General features: G+C 50.1%; 1 protein-coding gene across 9 annotated transcripts in view; it reads left to right on the top strand.

The window, feature by feature from the left end:
• LOC140918468 (uncharacterized) overlaps positions 1–20300 on the top strand; it is an 85906-nt gene that overhangs the window by 26832 nt on the left and 38774 nt on the right. For 8 of the 9 annotated variants that reach the window (XM_073362932.2, XM_078854618.1, XM_073362942.2 and 5 more), the window contains one exon: positions 106–4255. In XM_073362932.2, the coding sequence (XP_073219033.1) occupies positions 106–486 (381 nt within the window). In that variant the 3' untranslated portion in view covers positions 487–4255. Of the gene's footprint in view, positions 1–105; positions 4256–17922; positions 18024–20300 lie in introns of those variants that run through there. The other variant, XR_013636412.1, reaches the window with a different exon arrangement.

Raw genomic sequence — 20300 nt, 5'->3', positions numbered from 1 at the left:
TCTCACATGCATACCTGCTAACTCTTGAAAGCAGAATATAAAGGTATGTGGTGAGCTGGTTCTATAGGAATTGGCCCGCCACTGCATTTCTGATCTTTCTTCCAGGTCAAAGATGCCAGCACTCAAACGGCCCTGCTTAACCCTACCTGTCCTTCAGGCAATCAGAACCCTGTGTGGGGTGGGCAGACGCTGGCCCCCTCACCCAGCCCCCATGCCATTGCCGAGAAGCTGGATGCTGTACGCACACAGGTACAGAAACTGACGCATGCAATGCACGCGGTGCTAGAGAGGCAGTGCCGCATGGAGCGCCAGCAGGAGCAGCAGCAGCGTTTCCAGCAAGAGGTGCTGATGACGCTTCAGCAGCTCAGCTCCACTGTGAGCCATGGGACAGTGCCAGGAAACGAGCCCTGTGTCCCCTTCAACAGCATGGCTGATCCCTTGCCCACTGTGCCAAACTTCAGCCAATTCAAGATGGAGCTTATCTGATGAAAGGTGATGCCAACATACATGGGCCTGGGCATAAGAGTGGCATGGAGCTAGCTCTGGACAAAGCTGCTGACATGGGCCACCCTAGCAGAAGTATAAAGGGATCCCAAGCAGGCAGCTGCAGCTGGGTGAAGAGAAGCAGGCATTAGCACTTCATAAACTGCAGCTCTAGGAGCCTGGCTAAGGACCTGCTACTGCAAGAACAGAAGACTGGGAGGAGGAAGGCCACCAATAACATCGAGACTCAATCTGCTTTGGCCTAGTTAATCCAGACCTGCTTCCCCCAGGAAGAGGCATGTACCAATGGGAAGCTGAAATAACACATGCTAAAGGAAAGCCTTAATTCTAGTCACTGTATACAGCAAATGAAACACTGGTTTAGCCCCCAAGGCTCAAAGGATATGGGACTCCAGTAGCTTAGAGAGGCTGGCTACGTTAGAAGGAAACCATGGTGGCAGGCATCACTCTCTCCTTGTCAGAGCAAGCATTTAATGTTTACACGGGGAAGGGAGTGTGAGCATTAGAATGTCCAGGAGCTTCGGTTTTGGACACTTTGTGCCCTTTCTTTCAGAGTGGTATGTGGAGAGTAACATAATCTCAGTAAAGTCTATACACGCACTGCTCTAGAAACAGACTGGGCTCTATGTGGCATGCTGGTTGTTTTTCATACACCACCTCCCTATATGAGTATGACTCCATGGCAATGAGAGACCAGCTGCAATCACCCCTATCTACATACCCGAGCTAGCTGAAGTACTGGAACAGTGAAGCCAGGGCAGTTCATGCTGCAGGGTAGGCTAGTTGCAGGAATAATGAGCCAGGGTTCCAGGCAGGCTTGTACCCCTACACCAGCTGCACTCATGCCCCGGGATTAACGTAGGGTGGAGGATTCTCCTGCAGTGACCAAAATTTATGGGATAAGGAGCAGAGGTAGGAACTGCTCATTTCATTGCGCTTCAGGCCAAGTGCTACTAAGTCCTCTCCCTGCCCCTTGATCCCAGGGATACCAAGGATAGCTGTGGCAGTTGACCACAACTTAAACAGCCCCATTCTTCCTTTCCTACATTTGGGCTGCTGTACAATAAAAAACATCTGAACACAACACAAAGTACATAACATGGGGTGGAGTGGGTCTGTGGCATGGGGCTCATCAGGTACGTAATGCGGGGTGGAGTGGGTCTATTGGATGGGGCTCGGTGGATACGTAACGGGGTGGAGCGGTGGATACGTCACACGGGGGTACATAATGCGGGGTGGAGTGGGTCTGTCGCATGGGACTCGGCAAGGACGCAATACCGCCTGGAGCAGGACTGTCGCATGGGGCTCGGTGAGGATGCAATGCCCCCTGGAGCGGGACTGTCACATGGGGCTGGGTGGGTACATAACACGGGGTGAAGCAAGACTGTGGCACGGGGCTGGGTGAGTATGTAACACTGGGTGGAGCGGGCCTGTGCACGGGGCTGGCCAGGTATATGACACGGAGTGGAGCAGGACTGTGGCACGGAGCCATCAGGCACGTAACGGGGGGTGGAGTGGGCCTGTCGGACAGGGCCTGTCAGGTATGTAACAGGTGGATCGGGTCTGTCAGATGGGGCTCGCTAGGTAAATAACGTGGAGTGGAGCAGGAATGTGGCATGGGGCTTGGTGGGTACATAACGTGGGTGGAGTGGGTCTGTTGGACAGGGCTGGGCGGGTACGTAACATGGGGTGGAGCTGTTGAAACCAATCTAGAGGAACATCCCCATACCCACATCTATCATCGGGGTTTGTTGTTGGCCCCTTAAAAAAAAATAACCAACTAGGATGTATGGGTGAAAACAACCAAGGTATTTATTAAACCATCAACAGTTCTAATTGAATAGGAACACGGGTATGTTGAATGAATAGGAACACGGGTAAAGCAAGGACCCCCACAACAGGTGATATAAGGTAAGTAAAGGACTGGCAGTATGCTGACTGTGACTGAGAGTAAGTTCCCTCCCCTAGGACGGGACCCAGGTAAGAGGATGGAGGATCAAAGGACCACTACCATATCTTGCAGCTCTGAGGACCTTCACGATGACAGGACAGCTCCAGACTCTGTCCAGGTAGGTCGTACCCACAGGTAAGGAGGGGACCTCCGGCTCAGGCAATGACAGCTCTGCCCCAGCAATGACTCGGCTTCTACTCTGCCTGCGACGTCATGGGTGTGTGTTTGTCCTCAGTGAAAGAGGGGCAGCTGGTGGCACTCTGCATGCAAGTGAGAATTATCCTCCCGCAACCAGATGAAAGAGTGCGGTGCTCAGCATACTCCTCTGAGGCAATCGAGAGACTGAGATGTCTGCTGTGCTCTCCAACAATTGCAGCAGCAGCACCTCCAGACTTTGCCACTCAGAAGGGCAGCCCCTTCCCTCTGCTGTGATCATAGGTCACAGGGTTTGCTTGGTTTCCCGCCTTTTGGTAGAAAGGGCAGGAAACTACACCTGAGAAGGGGGAAGAAGGGCGGCCAAGATGGATTCCCAGTTGTTTAACATCTTAGATGCACCATCTTGAATGCCCAAGCACTGAAGATTTTCCCCTACATTCCCCTCCTTACTGGCGAGGAAACTTATATTGGGAGTTCTGATGCTGGCACAGGATTACATGGGGCACATTGGCACACCTAGGCTTGTACCTCAGTTTACCAAACTTACATTGCAAGCACATGCATTGCAAGAGACAAGGGATGTACAAGCAAATGCCCAGTATCCGCCACTTTGGTGGGGTCAGAGAACAAAGATCTCTACCAATTGCTGATTGTGGCAAACTTCTTAACCCTTTTTAGAATCGCTTCTATTTGATTGGACGAGTGGTGGATCGTGATTAAGGTAGAGCTACCCCATTTCATCGCTTCATCCACATGCCTAGTCAGCTCTGGATGCTCCATTTGTTGGCTAATGAGCAAAGTATTGAGGCCCAAACTGACAGGCTCGACATGATCATACATGTAAAATTAAGTCCTGATGTTTCTGGATGTCATTTGCTCCAATTGAAAATAGATATCACATCCCTTAATTGTTAACACAAAGCATAAGCACAAATTTGGATACGCCTTATTACTGATGACATAAAATGTGTTTACCACCCGAGACTTACAGGTATTGTGGAGATGTACCCCATTGTCATTGATTACTACCACCTGAGAATGTTCTGACATCTTGGGCTGCAGCTCGTAATGACACCTGCCTTCATCTGTGCTTAGACAGATGTGCTTCCCTAGGAATACTTCCGATGAGTACAGGTACCCCGATTATCTTCCTATAAGCATAAGCTGACATCTACCGCATGACAGTCTGTCCCTTCTCGGATGGGGAAGATCTGTAGGCATTATAAGGGTGCCATTTGCTATGATACAAGAGGGAGCAGCAGATATGCCCACTGGACAGTGCCATTCATAATTGTTAAGACTCAAGCTGTGGCCACCTTCGTGTACGCGTTGTAGGTAAAGTCAAGGAGCTTCCACCATGCATCATGTTTAACCTCGAATGGAGAGGCATACTTATGCATGATGTTCCTTAGTTCTATAGGTAGAGTTCTCTGAAAGCCTGCCCTAAGGATACTGCTGGACACTCTATGTATCCATCCTTGTACCTGTGTACAAGCAAGGGCCCAAGAGAGGTTACCCCGCAGACCTTCGACACTCTGCAGGATCCTGGTGGAGTCCTGTTTTTTGGGCATGGTACCAGTCCTTGATGACAGTGGACAAGTCGTACCCAAGGTCACCAATCTTATTAAAAAGAAAAGGAGTACTTGTGGCACCTTAGCGACTAACAAATTTATTTGAGCATAAGCTTTCGTGAGCTACAGCTCACTTCAGCGGAAGCTGTAGCTCACAAAAGCTTATGCTCAAATAAATTTGTTAGTCGCTAAGGTGCCACAAGTACTCCTTTTCTTTTTTGTGAACACAGACTAACGTGGCTGCTACTCTGAAACCAATCCTATTAAGGGCCTCAAAATGGCTGGTTTAATGTGGCCACTTCCAACCTAAATTGCTAACCCTAAGGGCTAGGATCCCCTTCCTATGGAGCTTATAAGCCCAAGTCCAGCTCCAATTCCTCCCGTGATCTTAGCAGCAAGGTCTCGCCTCCCACGACCCCAGTACGTAGGCTCTGCACCTTGCACCTACACTTCCCAGGCAAGCATTTAAGTTCTATGCTACTGATTATGCTAAGACCTGTAGATTAATGCTGACTCTTTTAACAGAATACCGAGGACCTGAGATGATGAGACGTCTTAAGTTCTCATTGAGCACTATGGGTCCGATGTAACTGACCCGTGGGTGAGGTATGGTGGTCACCTTGGGTGTCTGAACAGCCCCATAAGGTCCCACTATGTGCCAAGTACCAGACTCACTAGAAGCAGTGGTAATTGAGATGTTTCCATAGCACTTGCTTATAAATTCATTTTGGGTCTGTGCAGAGCAGAACCCATTAACAGTGTTTGTGTTATTACAAAAATGTGGTAAACGGCAACTACAATTAACTATGATACTATTAAATGAACGGAGCAGAGTGTGTATCCTGAATCATAACTTATTAGCGCAAACTGAGCGCTCAAGGAGATACGAATAGTAAGGAGCCCCTCCTGGATGCTCGATGACAAGTTAGTAGAAAAACAGATGAAATTTGCTGGGCTGGTGGTAAGAGGCCTGCCAGAGTATCCGACTAATGGGTCGGTAACCTCCCATACACACACCTTTGCGATCTGTCAGGGTTCCCCCCACACTCTGAACTCTGGGGTACAGATGTGGGGACGCGCATGAAAGGCCCCCTAAGCTTATATTCTACCAGCTTAGGTTAAAACTTCCCCAAGGCACAAATTCCTTTCCTTGTCCTTGGATGGTATTGCTGCCACCACCAAGTGATTTAAACAAATTCAGGGAAGGGTCACTTGGAATCCCTACCCCTCAAAATATCTTCCCAAGGACCTTCATTCCCTTTCCTGGGGAGGCTTGAGAATAATATCTCAACCAGTTGCCTTAGCAATATGAGCACAGACCAGACCCTTTGTCTTCAGGACACTGAAATCAATCAGGTTCTTAAAAAAAGAACTTTATTTATAAAGAAAAAAAGTAAAAGAATCACACCTGTAAAATCAGGATGGAAGGTAACTCTACAAGGTAATAAGATTTAAAAACACAGAGGATTACCCTCTGGGCTCAGCTTCACAGTTACAAAAACAGGAATAAAACTACCTCTGTAGCAAAAGAAAATTCAAAAGCCAAAACAAAAGATAGCCTAACACATTTCCTTGCCCTACTTAACAATTTCTGTGGTTTTAGATGGATTATTCCAGGTACATTTTCAGGAGGTATTGTACCTGCTTGGCTTTTCCCTCCGTCCGGAGAGGGAACAACAAAAGAGAACAGCAAACAAATCCTTCCCCCCCCACCAGATTTGAAAGTATCTTCTTTTCTCATTGGTCCTTCTGGTTGGGTGCCAACTAGGTTATTTGAACTGCTTAACCCCTTACAGTTAAGGCAATCCAGTACAGTTGCCAAGGATACATAAAGGTTGCTACCCTTCCCCCTATTCATGTCATGCCCTCCAAATCACAGACCGTGCTGGACAGCCTGTTCCACACTGGCTGTGATTTCTTCCTGGAGCTCTAGGAGAAAACAGAGTTAATAAGACACATACACCTCTAGACACACTACTGATTATATAAGAACAGTATTTAAATAACAGTATTTCCCACATTTTAAGGACAATTTTAACCAGTTGATTCTGGGAAACTTTCATGGGAGAGTGCATCGGCCACGTTGTTAGAAGCTCCTGAAATGTGTTGTATTTCAAAATCAAAATCTCGGAGAGCTAAACTCCACCAAAGAAGTTTTGTTATTTTTGTTGACGGTATGAAGCCACTTCAGTGCGGCATGGTCGGTCTGCAGGTGGAAATGCCATCCCGAAACGTATGGGCATAGCTTCTCCAGAGCGTACACAATGGCGTAATATTCCTTCTCTGTGTTTTGACCAGCGGCTTTCCCTCTCAGACAGTTTTTGCTGAGAAACATGACCGGATGGAATTCTTGATCCGGTACTTCCTGCATTAAAACTGCTCCCACGCCATGCTTGGACACATCTGTGGTTACTAGGAAAGGTTTGTCAAAGTCTGGGGCCCTTAGCACAGGGTCAGACATGAGTGTCGTTTTAAGCTGGTTAAAAGGCCTTTTGAGACACTTCAGTCCACCGAATTGCATTTGGCTGTTTCTTTCGGGTTAGGCCTGTCAGTGGGGCGGCGATTTGGCTGTAGTGTGGTACAAATCACCTGTAATATCTGTCTAAGCCTAAGAAGGATTGGACCTGTTGCTTTGACTTTGGAATGGGCCACTTTTGGATAGTATTCACTTTGACCTGTAGAGAGTTGCTAGTTCTTTGACCCACCTGGTGTCCAAGGTCTCACTCTGTTTAGGCCTATTTGACACTTTTTAGCCTTAACAGTTAGTCCTGCCTCCCTTATGCGCTCGAAGACGTTTCGTAGATCCTCCAGGTGTTCTGATCATGAATCAGAAAATATGGCCACATCATCAAGGTAGGCGACTGCAGATTCTCCCAATCCCGCTAGGAGACTATCTACAAGTTTCTGGAAGCTGGTGGGTGCATTTTGCAGCCCAAAAGGGAGCACATTAAATTCATACAGCCCCTTATGGGTGATGAAGGCTGACCGTTCCTTGTCAGATTCATCTAGCGGTACCTGCCAGTACCCCTTGGTTAAGTCTAAGGTAGAGATGAACTGGGTACCTCCCAGTTTCGCTAATAGCTCATCTGTGCGTGGCATTGGATAATTGTCTGGGCGAGTTACAGCATTTAGCTTACGGTAGTCCACGCAAAAACGTATTTCCCCATCTGGTTTGGGAACTAGAACCACTGGGGATGCCCATGCACTTTCAGAGGGGCGGATTACACCCATCTGTAGCATGTCCTAGATCTCCTGTTCTATAGCAGTTTTGGCTTGAGGGGCCACCCGGTAAGGTTGGGCTCTAATTGGGTGAGCATTACCTGTGTCAATGGAGTGGTATGCCCGTTCAGTCAGTCCTGGGGTGGCTGAGAACATTAGCGCGAAGCTAGTGCACAGCTCCTTGATCTGCTGTTGCTGAGGGTCATGGAGAGGTTCACCTCTTCCACGCCACAGTCACTTTTCCCTTCGTAGTAGACACCTTCAGGCCACTCAGCGCCGTCTCCTCCCTGGTCTGTAAACTGACAAACCTTTAATTCTCTGGAATAAAAGGGCTTTAGAGAATTAATATGGTATGCTTTAGGTTTGAGGTAGGGGACGCTATGAGGTAATTAACAGCTCCCAGACGCTCTTGGACCGTAAATGGCCCTTCCCATGATGCTTCCATCTAATGGGCATGGAGCGCTTTCAGGACCATGACCTGGTCTCCTACTTTGAAGGAATGCTCTCTGGCATGTTGATCATACCAGGCCTTTTGCTCTTCCTGAGCATCTTTTAGGTTTTTTCTAGGAAGGGGTAAAGAGTCTTGGAGGGTGTTTTGTGGGTTGTTTACAAACTCCTGAATGTTAGTTCCTGGAGAAGGCATAAACCCCTATCATTGCTGCTTCACCAACTGTAATGGCCCCTTAACCTCACGGTGATACACAAGTTCAAATGGTGAAAAGCCCAAACTGGGCTGTAGTACAGCCCTCTAGGCAAAGAGCAACTGCTGCAACACTAGGTCCTAATCGTTGGAGTGCTCATTTACAAATTTATGTATTGTGGCCCCCAAAGTTCCATTAAACTTCTCCACCAGGCTATTTGTTTGATGGTGGTAAGGGGTGGCAACCAAGTGGTTCACCCCATGGGCTTCCCAAAGACTTCATGATTCCTGCCAGGAAGTTAGTTCCCAAATCTGTAAGGATGTTGGAGGGCCAACCTACCCTGGCAAAAATGTCTTAATGCCTGGCACACGCTTTTAGCTCTGGTGTTGTTTAGAGCTACTACTTCCGGCCATTGGGTGGCAAAATCCATGAAAGTCCATATGTACTGCTTTCCTCTGGGTGTCTTCTTAAGGAAAGGACCCAGAATATCCACACCTACTCGTTAAAATGGAACCTCAATGATGGGGAGTGGCTGGAGAGGGGCTTTGACCTGGTCTTGGGGTTTTCCCACTCTTTGGCACACCTCACAAGACCGGACATAGGTAGAAACGTCCTTGCCCATTCCCTCCCGTAGAATGATGTCCCCAAACAGTCTTTGGTCCTGTTCATCCCAGCATGGCCACTAGGATGATCGTGGGCTAAGGTCAAGAGCTTTACCTGGTACTTAGTTGGAACTACCAACTGCCTCTGTGGATGCCAGTCCCCCTGGTGCCCACCAGAAAGAGTTTCCTTGTATAAAAGCCCCCCTCCTACAACAAACCGGGATCGATTAGAAGACCTGAGAGGTGGTGGGTTGCTCCGTGCTGCTGTCCAAGCTCCCTGGAGGCTCTCATCTGCTTCCTGCTCGGCCTGGAACTGTTCCCTTGACGCTGGAGACATCAGTTCCTCACGGGATTGTGGACCTGGGCTTGGTCCCTCGGGAAGCAATGCAGGGGATGGGGTTGGTTCCAGTGACTGTGAACCGCTCTCTGCAGGTGCACTAGGTTGAGGTTCAGGCTCCGGCTGAGCCTCTTGCGCAGGTTTAGCTGCTGCTGCTGCCAGGGCAGGATCGGTGGTGCCCCCTGTTGTTGGAGTGGCAGACGGGGTTGCAAGTGCTGGACTCAGTGCTGGCAATGGTTCTGATGCTGGTTGCTCTGCCAGTTCCGGTTCTGGGACTGGTTCTGGTTGGGTCTCTGGGACTGGATCTACTATTGCTGTCGCAGATGGGGTCTGGTTCCACCACCTCAGTCTGGGTCTCTGGTAACACAGACTGGGCCCGGGTAGAAGGCTCAGGAACAGAGCTAGGTGTGACAGCTCGCTTAGCCTGGCTGTGGGTGACCATTCCCACCCTCTTGGCTAGCTTCACATGGTTGGCCAAGTCTTCCCCCAACAGCGTGGGAATGGGATAATCATCATAGACTGCAAAAGTCCACATTCCTGACCAGCCCTTGTACTGGACAGGCAACTTGCCTGTAGGCAAGTTAAGAGTTTGACTTGAAGGGTTGAATCGTCACTTGGGCCTCTGGGTTGATGAATTTGGGGGTCCATTAAGGATTGGTGGATAGCCAACACCTGTGCTCCAGTGTCCCTCCACGCAATAACCATCCTGCCCACACTCAGTTTCCCATCGCTCTGAGGGTACCTGGGAGGCATTTGGGCCTGAGGACCTTTGGTGTGACCCCGGTGCAATGAACTGCAATCTGTTGGGGTTTTGGGGACAGTTGGCCTTCACATGCCCCAGCTTGTTACATTTAAAACATCGTCCAGCTGACTGGTCCCTGGGGCGAGGTGGGTTGCTGGAGAATGGTGTGGTGGGACGATAGGGTGTCTGGCGTTTTCCTTGGGGTGTAGAGGAGGCCTTGAGTTGCCCCGGTGGTAGGGTGTTGTCTTGGGTTGCCACCCTTCCCCCTATTCATGACAGGATCTGATTTACTTGTCCCAATGGCGCTGCATCCTGAACAGATGCAAGATAAGACCCTGAGGCTTGCCCCATGATAGAATTGTAGAAATCCTCTGTCTCCAAGACCCACAGCATAATGCTTTTGGGGCTGTCCACATGACCAAAAACAGTTAGTGGCTTCAGCTCCTTAGCCTGACGCTGGCCATGAAAAATCCTAATGAATTTTTGATTTTCTGATTCAGGTGGTAAGGATGCCATCCCCATGTCACAATAAAAGTGATCCCCTGCTTTAAAGAAAAACACCCCCTGTACATTATTTACAATAGTTCCAACAAGTATAAATGCATGCCGATAGACGAGATGGTGATGGTGGGATTCCTACGGCATAAACACAGAGAGAGACACAATTAGGATGTTGTATCAGATTTGGCAGTACCTTTCCAGGATTTCATCTGGCTAGAATGAAACCATTTAGTTTTCGTTCCTCATTTCTCTGGAATTTCCAGCTGGTACACACAAGGGCTAGCCTTATTGATAAGGGCTGGGCCCACCCACCATGGACTAAGAGCATGGTCTTGGTGTGAGTAGTATTTATACATAACTCGGTCCTCGATCTCCTACTCTATTAGCTTTATGTGCTCTAGCCACTTATCCATCCCATGTGCATTGGATTTTAGTCGCATGGCTACCCGGTGTTGTATAGCGCTTATGTCTGCCAAAATCTTTTTCATACACTTGTCTTGAATTAATCTGGGTTGGTACTCTTCTGGGGGTTGGTCTCCTACCCACCAGAGTTCCCGAATCTTCATTGCTCTGCCGGTCATGTGGTGTGAAACCATGACTTGTTAAGGGGAGTTTAATGTCCCAGTCTTTGCCTTGATGGTCAATGGTCTTCCTCAGAGCGATCTTAAGGGTTCAATTCATGCGTTCAATGATCCCCGAGCTCTGAGGATGATTGGCTACGTGGAACCTCTGCCTGATCCCAAGAGCCTGGCAAAGAACCTTGGTCATCTTGCCTACAAAGGGCGGTCCCTGATCTGAGTCAGTGACTATAGGGAGACCGAACCAGACGAAGGTCTCACTTAAGAGGACCTTGGCAGTGGTGGCAGCAGTGCAATTCCAGGTAGGATAAGCCTCAACCCATTTAGTACGACGTCTATAACCAGTAGACAATATCGATTCCCATGACCAGTGTGAGGAAGAGGTCCAATGAAGTCTATCTGCAACTGGCACCATGGGCCCTTGGCCAGGTGATGCTGTAGTGGGCCTTTTACAACCAGCTATCCGCATTGTTCTCAGCACAACTTAGACAGGACTGGATGTGCATAGCTATGTCTCTATTTAAGTCCGGCCACCAGGCTACATGGACGATCCTGTCCGCAGTCTTGTCTGCAACAAAACGACCCTGTTGGTGTGCGAGGGTCACCATCTCCTTACAGAGGCATGATGGAAGTACCAAGACTAGAAGGGCCTCTTCGGATTTCTTCCTTAAGGCCATGATCAGACTATGTCTGTCCTTAAATATAGAGTAGCCTTTATAGTTCTCCTTCTGCAGAAGGCTTTGCAAATCCATATCCCGCTCTTGCAGCTCCTTGATGTCTACCTGTGCATTTAGATCAATTCCTGGCTGCTGTATTTTCATCACAGGCAAGGACAGTGTTAGGGTCTACAGATGCTCTTCCTCCAAGGAGTGCCGCTTCTTTAACCAGAGTGTCAGCCCAGTGGTTCAACCGAGAGGCTTTGGCGGAATCTTTACGGTGAGCCTTTACTTTACACAGGACTGTCTCCCCCTTACAGTTGGTAGCCAGCTCCCATGCATGTCTCAAGTATGCTGTATACTTGATTGGCTTTCCATTGGCAGATCCCATGCTCCGTTGCATCCAGATGGGCATCCAGGATGTAAATGCTCGCACCACCCATTCTGAATTGGAACAGGTGCACAGGTGCTTGCTCCTGTCCTCCTCATACAGTCCTGCTACTATTACCACCACTTCTGCAGCTTGTGCCGAATGGGGCTTAATAGTTCCTTGCAGCACTTGCTGGGAAGAGGGCTGAAAAGCAGTATACCCAGTCCTTGGGTGGCCACCCTGGTAATAGCTACTTCCATCTGCGGCCCAGATGGTTAAACCCTGCTCCTTTGCTTTACTGAACCAGAAAGGTGACTCAATGACTGGGTCTGGTGCTGGAAGTGGGCAGTCATGTTCCTGGCCTTTGGTCAGCAATGCATACGGTAGTATGCTCAACTGGGGTGATCTCTGCACTGTGATGTCTCTATTCAGGAGATTGAGGGTCCAGTTGGCCAAACGAGGGGATGACACCCTGCCCTCATTTACCCAACCAGAGAAGACATACCTTACTGGGGTGTGAGAAGTCCTGAGGATGACAAGGTACATCCCCACCGCGTATTCCCAGTGGCCGAGTGCCCAAACTAAGGTGAGTACCTCCTGCTCACAGGCACTGAACTGCCTCTCTACTTCACTCATGACTCTGGAGCCATAAGCCACCGGCTGCAGCCCAGTTCCTTATCCTGCAAGAGGACTGTGCTGATGCCTAGTTGCAAATAGTAGGGACAATCGGGTTTAGGGTTGGTCTAAGTCTTTGGCCAGAGACTACTTCAGCATTGTGAAAGCCTGCTGATGGCTTTCCTCCCATTGCCATTCCTGCCCCTTCCGAAGTAACTGGTATAGTGGCTTAGCTATCTCTGCGTACTTGTCAAACTCCCTGGAAAAACCAGTGAGCCCTAGGAAGGACCAGAGGGCCAATACATCATGCTTACATATCAGCTCCATGTGCTGTTGATCTGGCCTCTGTCCCTTTGGACCCAGAGTGATAGTGTCCAGAGCCATTTGGGCTTTTGCTGGGTTTACAGTAAAGCCTGTCTCCTGGATCTTCCCCAGGACCTTTTCCAATGCGTCCAGGTTCTCTTCCTGTTTGGGGTGGCGATCAGTATGTCATCCACATAGTTCAGAGTGCTACACTGGTTCCTCAGGGACGTCCACATGGCCGACAACTAAAACTAAAAGTTAGTTGTCTACCTTCATACATGAAGGCAAACTTGTGCATTGATGACCGGTGTAGAAGGATGCTAAAAGGTGGCATTGGATAAGTCCAGAACCTAGAAGGACTTGGTGCCTGCTGAGATCGCTGCCATAATCTCATTGTATTTTGTCACTACGGGGGCCAACCTGGGTGTAACTCGTTTGAGCTCCCAATAGTCAACAGTCAAGTGCCAAGTCTTCTGGTCCGCCTTCAGAACGGGCCAAATTGGAGAATTGCATGGACTGTCTGATTCTATGAGCACCCCTTGTTGCAAAAGGGCCTCAGTGGTTGGCTTCAGGCCTTCTGCAGCTGTGACAGGGCATTGATATTGTTTCAATGGTTTTGGATCCAGGCCATCCACCCGGACCTCAGCATTGATCCTGCCGCACTGGAGCTTGTTGCTGGCAAACACTCCAGAGTGCTTCTGAGCTATAGCAGACACATCAGCTTCCCACTGAGGCTTCTCTAGGCCCTCAGGTGCTTTGAGGGCTGATACTCGGTGAGACGCCTCAGTTACCCCATATTGATCACAGTCTGCTGCTTGGAAGAGTTGACTGTTGGGAAGATCCACAATGACCCTTAGTTGTCGCATTAGATCGATCCCTAAGATCCCTTGGCCACCCAAACGTTGGATACCAAAGGTGATCTCAGTGACAACGTTCTTAATCTTGTAGGTCACTGGAATGGTAAAGGAGATGGTGGTATTGCCCCCTGCATACCCTTCCAATACCTTAGTGTCTTGAATGGGGATTCTATTTACAATGGGGTCTCTCTCCAAACAAAGGAGAGAGACAGAGGTGCCAGTGTCCACTAACAGCCTTTGGCTGACTTGTCTGAACTTCCCCTTGATGATTGCCAATGTTGTGGGCCTGCCCCAGGCATCCGGGTGGATGGGTGCCTTCCTCTGGGGCTGCAGGGATGCTCAGCCCCAGCACATCAGGTCAGGTGACAATGGCGCAGATGTTGGTGCGGGCTGCTCCTTCTTTTGCTTTTGAGCCAGGTGCTGCAGCAGCTCCTCGGTCGATAACATGTCAGTGTTCTCTTTCTTTTCAAACTGGCGCAGCTGCTTCCAGATCAGGTTGTGAAAAGACTTGGCCTCCTCCTTAGCCAAGTTGCTGCTTGCCAATCTGGATGCCTTGTGTAGAAGGGCTGGACTTTTGGTGGGCTGTGGGCCTTTGGAAGGTTGCGGGCTTTTGGGGCTATTGCGAGGGCTGTTCTGGTTGCTAGATGGATGCTGCCTGGTATATTCCTGTTTGCCGGACTTGGTCACCACCGAGACCCTTTTCTCAGAAGCCAATGGAAAGGCCTCTCCTTGCAGCTCATGGGCTACCTGAAGGCGGTCCTCTAGGTCTTTTAGAGAGGTGGTTTGTGGGTCGACCATTCCCAGGGAAATCCTTAAAGTGGGACTTAAACCCTCCAAGGCTGCCTCAACAAACTTTGGGGTGTCGCAGAAGAGTGCCCCCACCAACCAAAACAGAAGTTTCTTTCTGTTTAAGTAGTGTTCTGGGCATTCCCCTGGATGCTTCCGCTCTGAATAGTATCTCCCAATCAGGTTGTGATGGGGAGAGAAAAACCTCATCATACACTCATACAGCTGCAGGCAAGAATCAACATCCCCCCCCACCTACTGCTGTCTTGGTAGGGCGCTGAAGTCATCCCCTGCCATACGCTCCTTGATTAGGGACGCGGCATCCTCCTTTAAAACCCCAGGCAGTGAGCACAACCATGCTAACCAATCTAGCGCCATATCCTGAGTAAGGGGTTCCAGAGTTTTCTCCATTGCTTGAGCTTGCTCAGGTGTATATGCCTTCAGCTCTTGCCTAGTTTCAGGAAGTCTAGCCAACACAGGCCCATAGATCACAACAGCAGTCATGACTGGTGCCATGGGTAATTTCGACTCCTCGCTAGCCTCTTGTGGAGGAGCTGACGGCGTGCGAGAACCACCAGTATCCCGTCAGGAAGCAGGGCAGAATTCTTCGTCAGAGAGGATCAGGCTACTACTAGCACAAGCACTGGTCTTAAGTTTGTACACAGGAGTCTTATTCAAAGCTCGCAACGTACCCCTGGCCTTCTTAGATTATCCCAGAGCTTGTCCCTTTCCTGAAGACAGCTGTTGTTCTCAGCCAGCTGTCCTTGGTTTGAATGCAGCTCCTTCAAGAGCTCTTGGATCATTGCCTGCAACTCCCCTTGTTGGGTGTGGGCTGAAAGCAACTCCTCCTCTTGCTTACGCAACATCTCGCTGAGATCCTGGACTTTGAGCTCCAGTCTCCCAACTTGTGACGTCAGGGTGTTGTTCTGCATCACCAAGCCCTCCACCTTAAATCCCAGCCTTTCATTTTCCAAATCCCTTGCTGATAGTTGAGGCTCGAGATCTTTGATCCAGGCAGCTGGTGTGGAACTATATCTATCCAGTTCCACACATGCCAGTTAGACTCCACAGATCAAGGCATGTTGCTTCAACTCTTTTTAGAGGGCTCAGGTTTCATAGAATCATAGAATATCGGGGTTGGAAGGGATCTCAGGAGGTCATCTAGTCCAACCCCCTGCTCAAAGCAGGACCAATCCCCAATTTTTGCCCCAGATCCCAAATGGCACCCTCAAGGATTGAACTCACAACCCTGGGTTTAGCAGGCCAATGCTCAAACCACTGAGCTATCCCTCCCCGATAAGGGCTTCCCAGCTGCAGGAAAGCTCTACTAATGACTCTTCACCCTTGAATAAATTACTAGCCTGGGGATTTTTACCCTTCCCAAAAAGGTGAACACCAGACACTAAAGAATCTTTATTATGCACCCGTGTCCAACCGCTTCTTCTGTAGGCACACGCACTCATTGTGGCAACAGGGATAGTCCTCGTTCCACGAGCCTCAGCCTTTCAAGCTGTTTCTCTACTGTCTGGTCTTGGCAGAATGAACCCACACTGGGCGCTTTGCCACAGTGTGACAGAGAACTGTAATTCGGTCTCCTCAGTTGCCGAGGGATATAGCGATGATGCAAGCTGAGGGATTCTTGGGCCTACAAAGGAAAGCTGACTCCTGCTTGCTTTGCCACTTCCCTACTGCTACTGGTGTGTGGAGTTGGGCCCAACCAGATATGGTGGTTGCTGGGATGGCCTCAACCCACCGCCTGCCTCGCCGATCGGTCTCCATGGGACACAATGGCACCCTGCTGACAGACCACCGCAGTCTTGCCCACAAATTCCCCGACCGATGACCGTTCTGGGTGTCACTCGTACTTGGTCACGGCAAGGCCACTCAGCCGCCTTTGCCGAGAGTCCTTTTTTAACAAAAATCACTTTGATTCTGCAGGGAATCAACCACCCTATGGCAGCTGGCTATCCAACTGTGGGATGTGGTGGCACTACGGCTGTCAAGCCTTGTGGCCTACCCAACGATCCCTGTCCCTGCATGCACTGCAGCACAGAGATCCAACCATGCAACTGTTGAGTTGCTGTCACAGCAAAATAAAAAGGGCCAAAACAAACTAAAAACGGGGTCTTGCCGTGGTTGCCAAACCGTTGAAACCAATCTAGAGGAACATCTATCATTGGGGTTTGTTATTAGCCCCTTAAAAAACAAACAAACAAAAAAACCCTAGTATGTGTGGGTGAAAACAACCATGGTATTTATTAAACCATCAACAGTTCTAAACAAGGTAAACCAAATGTTATTGACACGAACTGTGACTGTATAGGTCGTTGTTGCAACCAAGGTCCTGTAAAGGCACCAAATCCTGTATAAAGGAGGTCAAATAAGGTATCTAAGACAAGGTTATGATCTCCTGGTTATAATTATGCTATCTGTATGCATGTATCAATTTTGTAGTTGAAATTATGAATATTGGCTATGTACTTGTATCTTAATGTATTTGATTCTAAGTAGCATTAATAAAGCATTTGGTCAGCTTCTTGAGAAAGGAATTTGCAGATTAAGTGCCCAATCAAGAAACACTTAACTGACAGTGGACCTTGGAAGACTCCAATCCACATGAAAAGTCTTCCTGGGAACATTTAAAGGTAGCATGTAAGCAACGGCTGCTCTCCCTGTAAAAGAACTGAGTCATGCATAGACATGTGACTTGCCCATGTGACTCCAAACTTCATCTTGCTGCTGTGATTTTCCACAGTAAGAACAAAGGGGTGTCCTTCCATCTGGCAGAGGATATAAAAGGCCCTGGAAACCCCTCCACTTTTTTTTCAGTCCTGCTTCTTACCTCTGGAGGAACTTTGCTACAAACTGAAGCTCTGAACAAAGGAGTGAATGACCCATCCAAGCTGTGGATGTACTCCAGAGACTTGATTTGAACCTGCAGTTTATTTCATCACTGCTACAAGCCTGAACCAAGAACTTTGCCATTACTGTATGTAATTGATTCCATTTAACCAATTTCAACTCTCATCTATACTTTTCTTTTTATGAATAAACCTTTAGATTTTAGATTCTAAAGAATTGGCAACAGCGTGATTTATGGGTAAGATCTGACTTGTATATTGACCTGGGTCTGGGGCTTGGTCCTTTGGGATTGGGAGAATCCTTTTTTCTTTTACTGGTGTATTGGTTTTCATAACCATTCATCCTTATAAGAAGTGGCAGCTGGTGGTGATACTGGAAAACTGGAGTGCCTAAGGGAATTGCTTGTATGACTTCTGGTTAGCCAGTGGGGTGAGATCGAAGTCCTCTCTCTTTGGCTAGTTTGGTGTGCCTTAGAAGTGGAGGAAACCCAGCCTTGGGCTGTGACTGCCCTGCTCTAAGCAATTTGTCCTGAATTGATACTCTCAGTTGTGTCCTGCCAGAGGCAACATCATCACAACAGGTAAAGCAAGGACCCCCACAATAGGTGATATAAGGTAAGTAAACGACTGGCAGTATGCTGATGGTGACTGAGGATATGTTCCCTCCCCTAGGACAGGACCCAGGTAAAAGGATGGAGGATCAATGGACCACTACCAAATCATGCAGCTCTGGGGACCCTCACAACAACAGGACAGCTCCGGACTCCGTCCAGGTAGGTGGAACCTACAGGTAAAGAGTGGACCTCAGGATCAGGCGCTGGCAGCTCTGCCCCAGCGATGACTCTGCTTGTACTCCACCTGTGACGTCATGGGTGTGTGTTTGTCCTCCGTGAAAGGGTGGCAGCTGGTGACACAGACTCTGCATGCAAGTGTGATGAACCAGATGAAACCGCAACCAGATGAAAGAGTACGGTGCTCAGTGTACTCTTCTGAGGCCATTGAGAGCTAAGATGTCTGCTGTGCTCTCCAACAGTTGCAGCAGCAGCACCTCCAGACTCCATCACTCAGAAGGACAGCCCCTTCCCTCTGCTGTGCAGGCCCTTATATGCCCTGCTGTTACTGGGCAGATCGTAGATCACAGGGTTTGCTTGGTTTCCGGCCTTTCGGTGGAAAGGGTGGGAAACTACAACTGAGGAGGGGGGAAGAAGGGCAGCCAAGGTGGATTCCCAGTTGTTGTTTGGGCATTTCACGATGGCACCACAGTTTTTGCCCTGTTGGATGGGGCCCATCAGGTAAGTGATGCAGGGTGGATCAGGGCTCTGGCATAGGGCCCATCGGGTATGTAATGAGGGGTGGAGCAGGTCTGTGTGGGTTCGTAACATGGGGTGGAGCAGGTATGTCGCACGGGGCTGGGCAGGGATGCAATGCTGCCTGGAGCGGGTCTGTCTCACGGGGCTGGGCAGGTACGTAATGCAGGGTGGAGCAGGACTGTCGGTGGAGCAGGACTGTCGAATGGGACTGGGAGGGGACTTAATGTGGGGTGGAGCGGGACTGTGGCACGGGGCTCGGCGAGTACATAAGGTAGGGTGGAGCTGGACTGTGGCGCGGGGCTGGGCGGGTACATAAGGTAGGGTGGAGCTGGACTGTGGCGCGGGGCTGGGCGGGTACATAAGGTAGGGTGGAGCTGGACTGTGGCGCGGGGCTGGGCGGGTATATAAGGTAGGGTGGAGCTGGACTGTGGCGCGGGGCTGGGCGGGTATATAAGGTAGGGTGGAGCTGGACTGTGGCGCGGGGCTGGGCGGGTAAGGAACATGGGGTGGAGCAGGACTGTGGCACAGGGCTTGGCTAGTATGTAAGATGGGCTAGAGCAGGACTGTGGCATGGGGCCTGTCGAGTACGTGGAGTGGGTCTGTCAGATGGGACTGGGCGGGTACGTAACAGGGGTGGAGCAGGATTGTGGCACGGGGTCTGTTGGATACGTAATGTGGGGTGTCGCACGGGGCTGGACGGTGACACAATGCTGCCTGGAGCGTATCTGTTGCATGGGGTTTGGTGAGGATTCAGTGCTGCCTGGTGCGGGTCTATTGTATGGGGCTGGGCAGGTACATAACGTGGGGTGGAGCAGGACTGTGGCATGGGGCTGAGCAGGTACATAACGCGGGGTGGAGCAGGACTGTGGCATGGGGCTGAGCGGCTATGTAACATGGGATGGAGCTGGACTGTTGCACGGGGCTAGGCGGGTCCATAACGTGGGGTGGAGCAGGACTGTGGCATAGAGCCTGTCAGGTTCGTGACGCGGGCTGGACTGGGACTGTGGCATGGGGTCCACTGGGTACGTGATGCTGAGTTGACCAGGACTGTGGCACGGAGCCTGTCGGGTACATAACGGCGGGGGAAGTGGGGCTGTTGGATGGGGCTGGGCAGGTACGTAACGTGAGGTGGAATGGGTCTGTTGCAAGGGGGTCAGCAGGTATGTGAAGCGGGGTGGACCGGGACTGTGGCACGGGGCCCGTCAGGTACATAATGGGGGGTGGAGCAGGTCTGTCGGACAGGGCTGAGCAGGAACATAACGGGATGGAACGGGTCTGTGGCATGGGGTTCATTGGGTACATAACGTGGGGCTGGACGGGTATATAACGCGGGGTGGAGCAGGACGTGGGACGGGGCTCAGCGGGTACATATTTCGGGATGGACCGGGACTGTGGCACGGGGTCTGTTGGGTACGTGATGCAGAGTGGACCGGGACTGTGGCATGGAGCCTGTTAGGTATGTAACAGGGTGTGGTCCGCGTCTATCGCGCAGTGCTTGGCGGGCACTTAATGTGGGGTGGCCTGTGACTGTGGCCTGTGACTGTGTGGCCTGGGGCCTGTCAGGTACGTAACGGGTGGAGCAGGACTGTGGCACGGGGCTAGGCAGGTATGCAATGCCACCTAGAGAGGGTCTTTCACATGGGGCTCGGCGAGGACACAATACCACCTGGAGTGGGACTGTTGCATGGGGCTGGGAGGGTACGTAATGGGGGGTGGAGTGGGACTGGGCGGGTTCGTAAT

This window comes from Lepidochelys kempii, chromosome 10 (assembly GCF_965140285.1).
Source record: "Lepidochelys kempii isolate rLepKem1 chromosome 10, rLepKem1.hap1, whole genome shotgun sequence".
NCBI classification, from domain to species: Eukaryota; Metazoa; Chordata; order Testudines; family Cheloniidae; genus Lepidochelys; species Lepidochelys kempii.
Note: the sequence above shows the minus strand (reverse complement) of the source record. Positions and strands in the feature narration are given on the sequence as shown.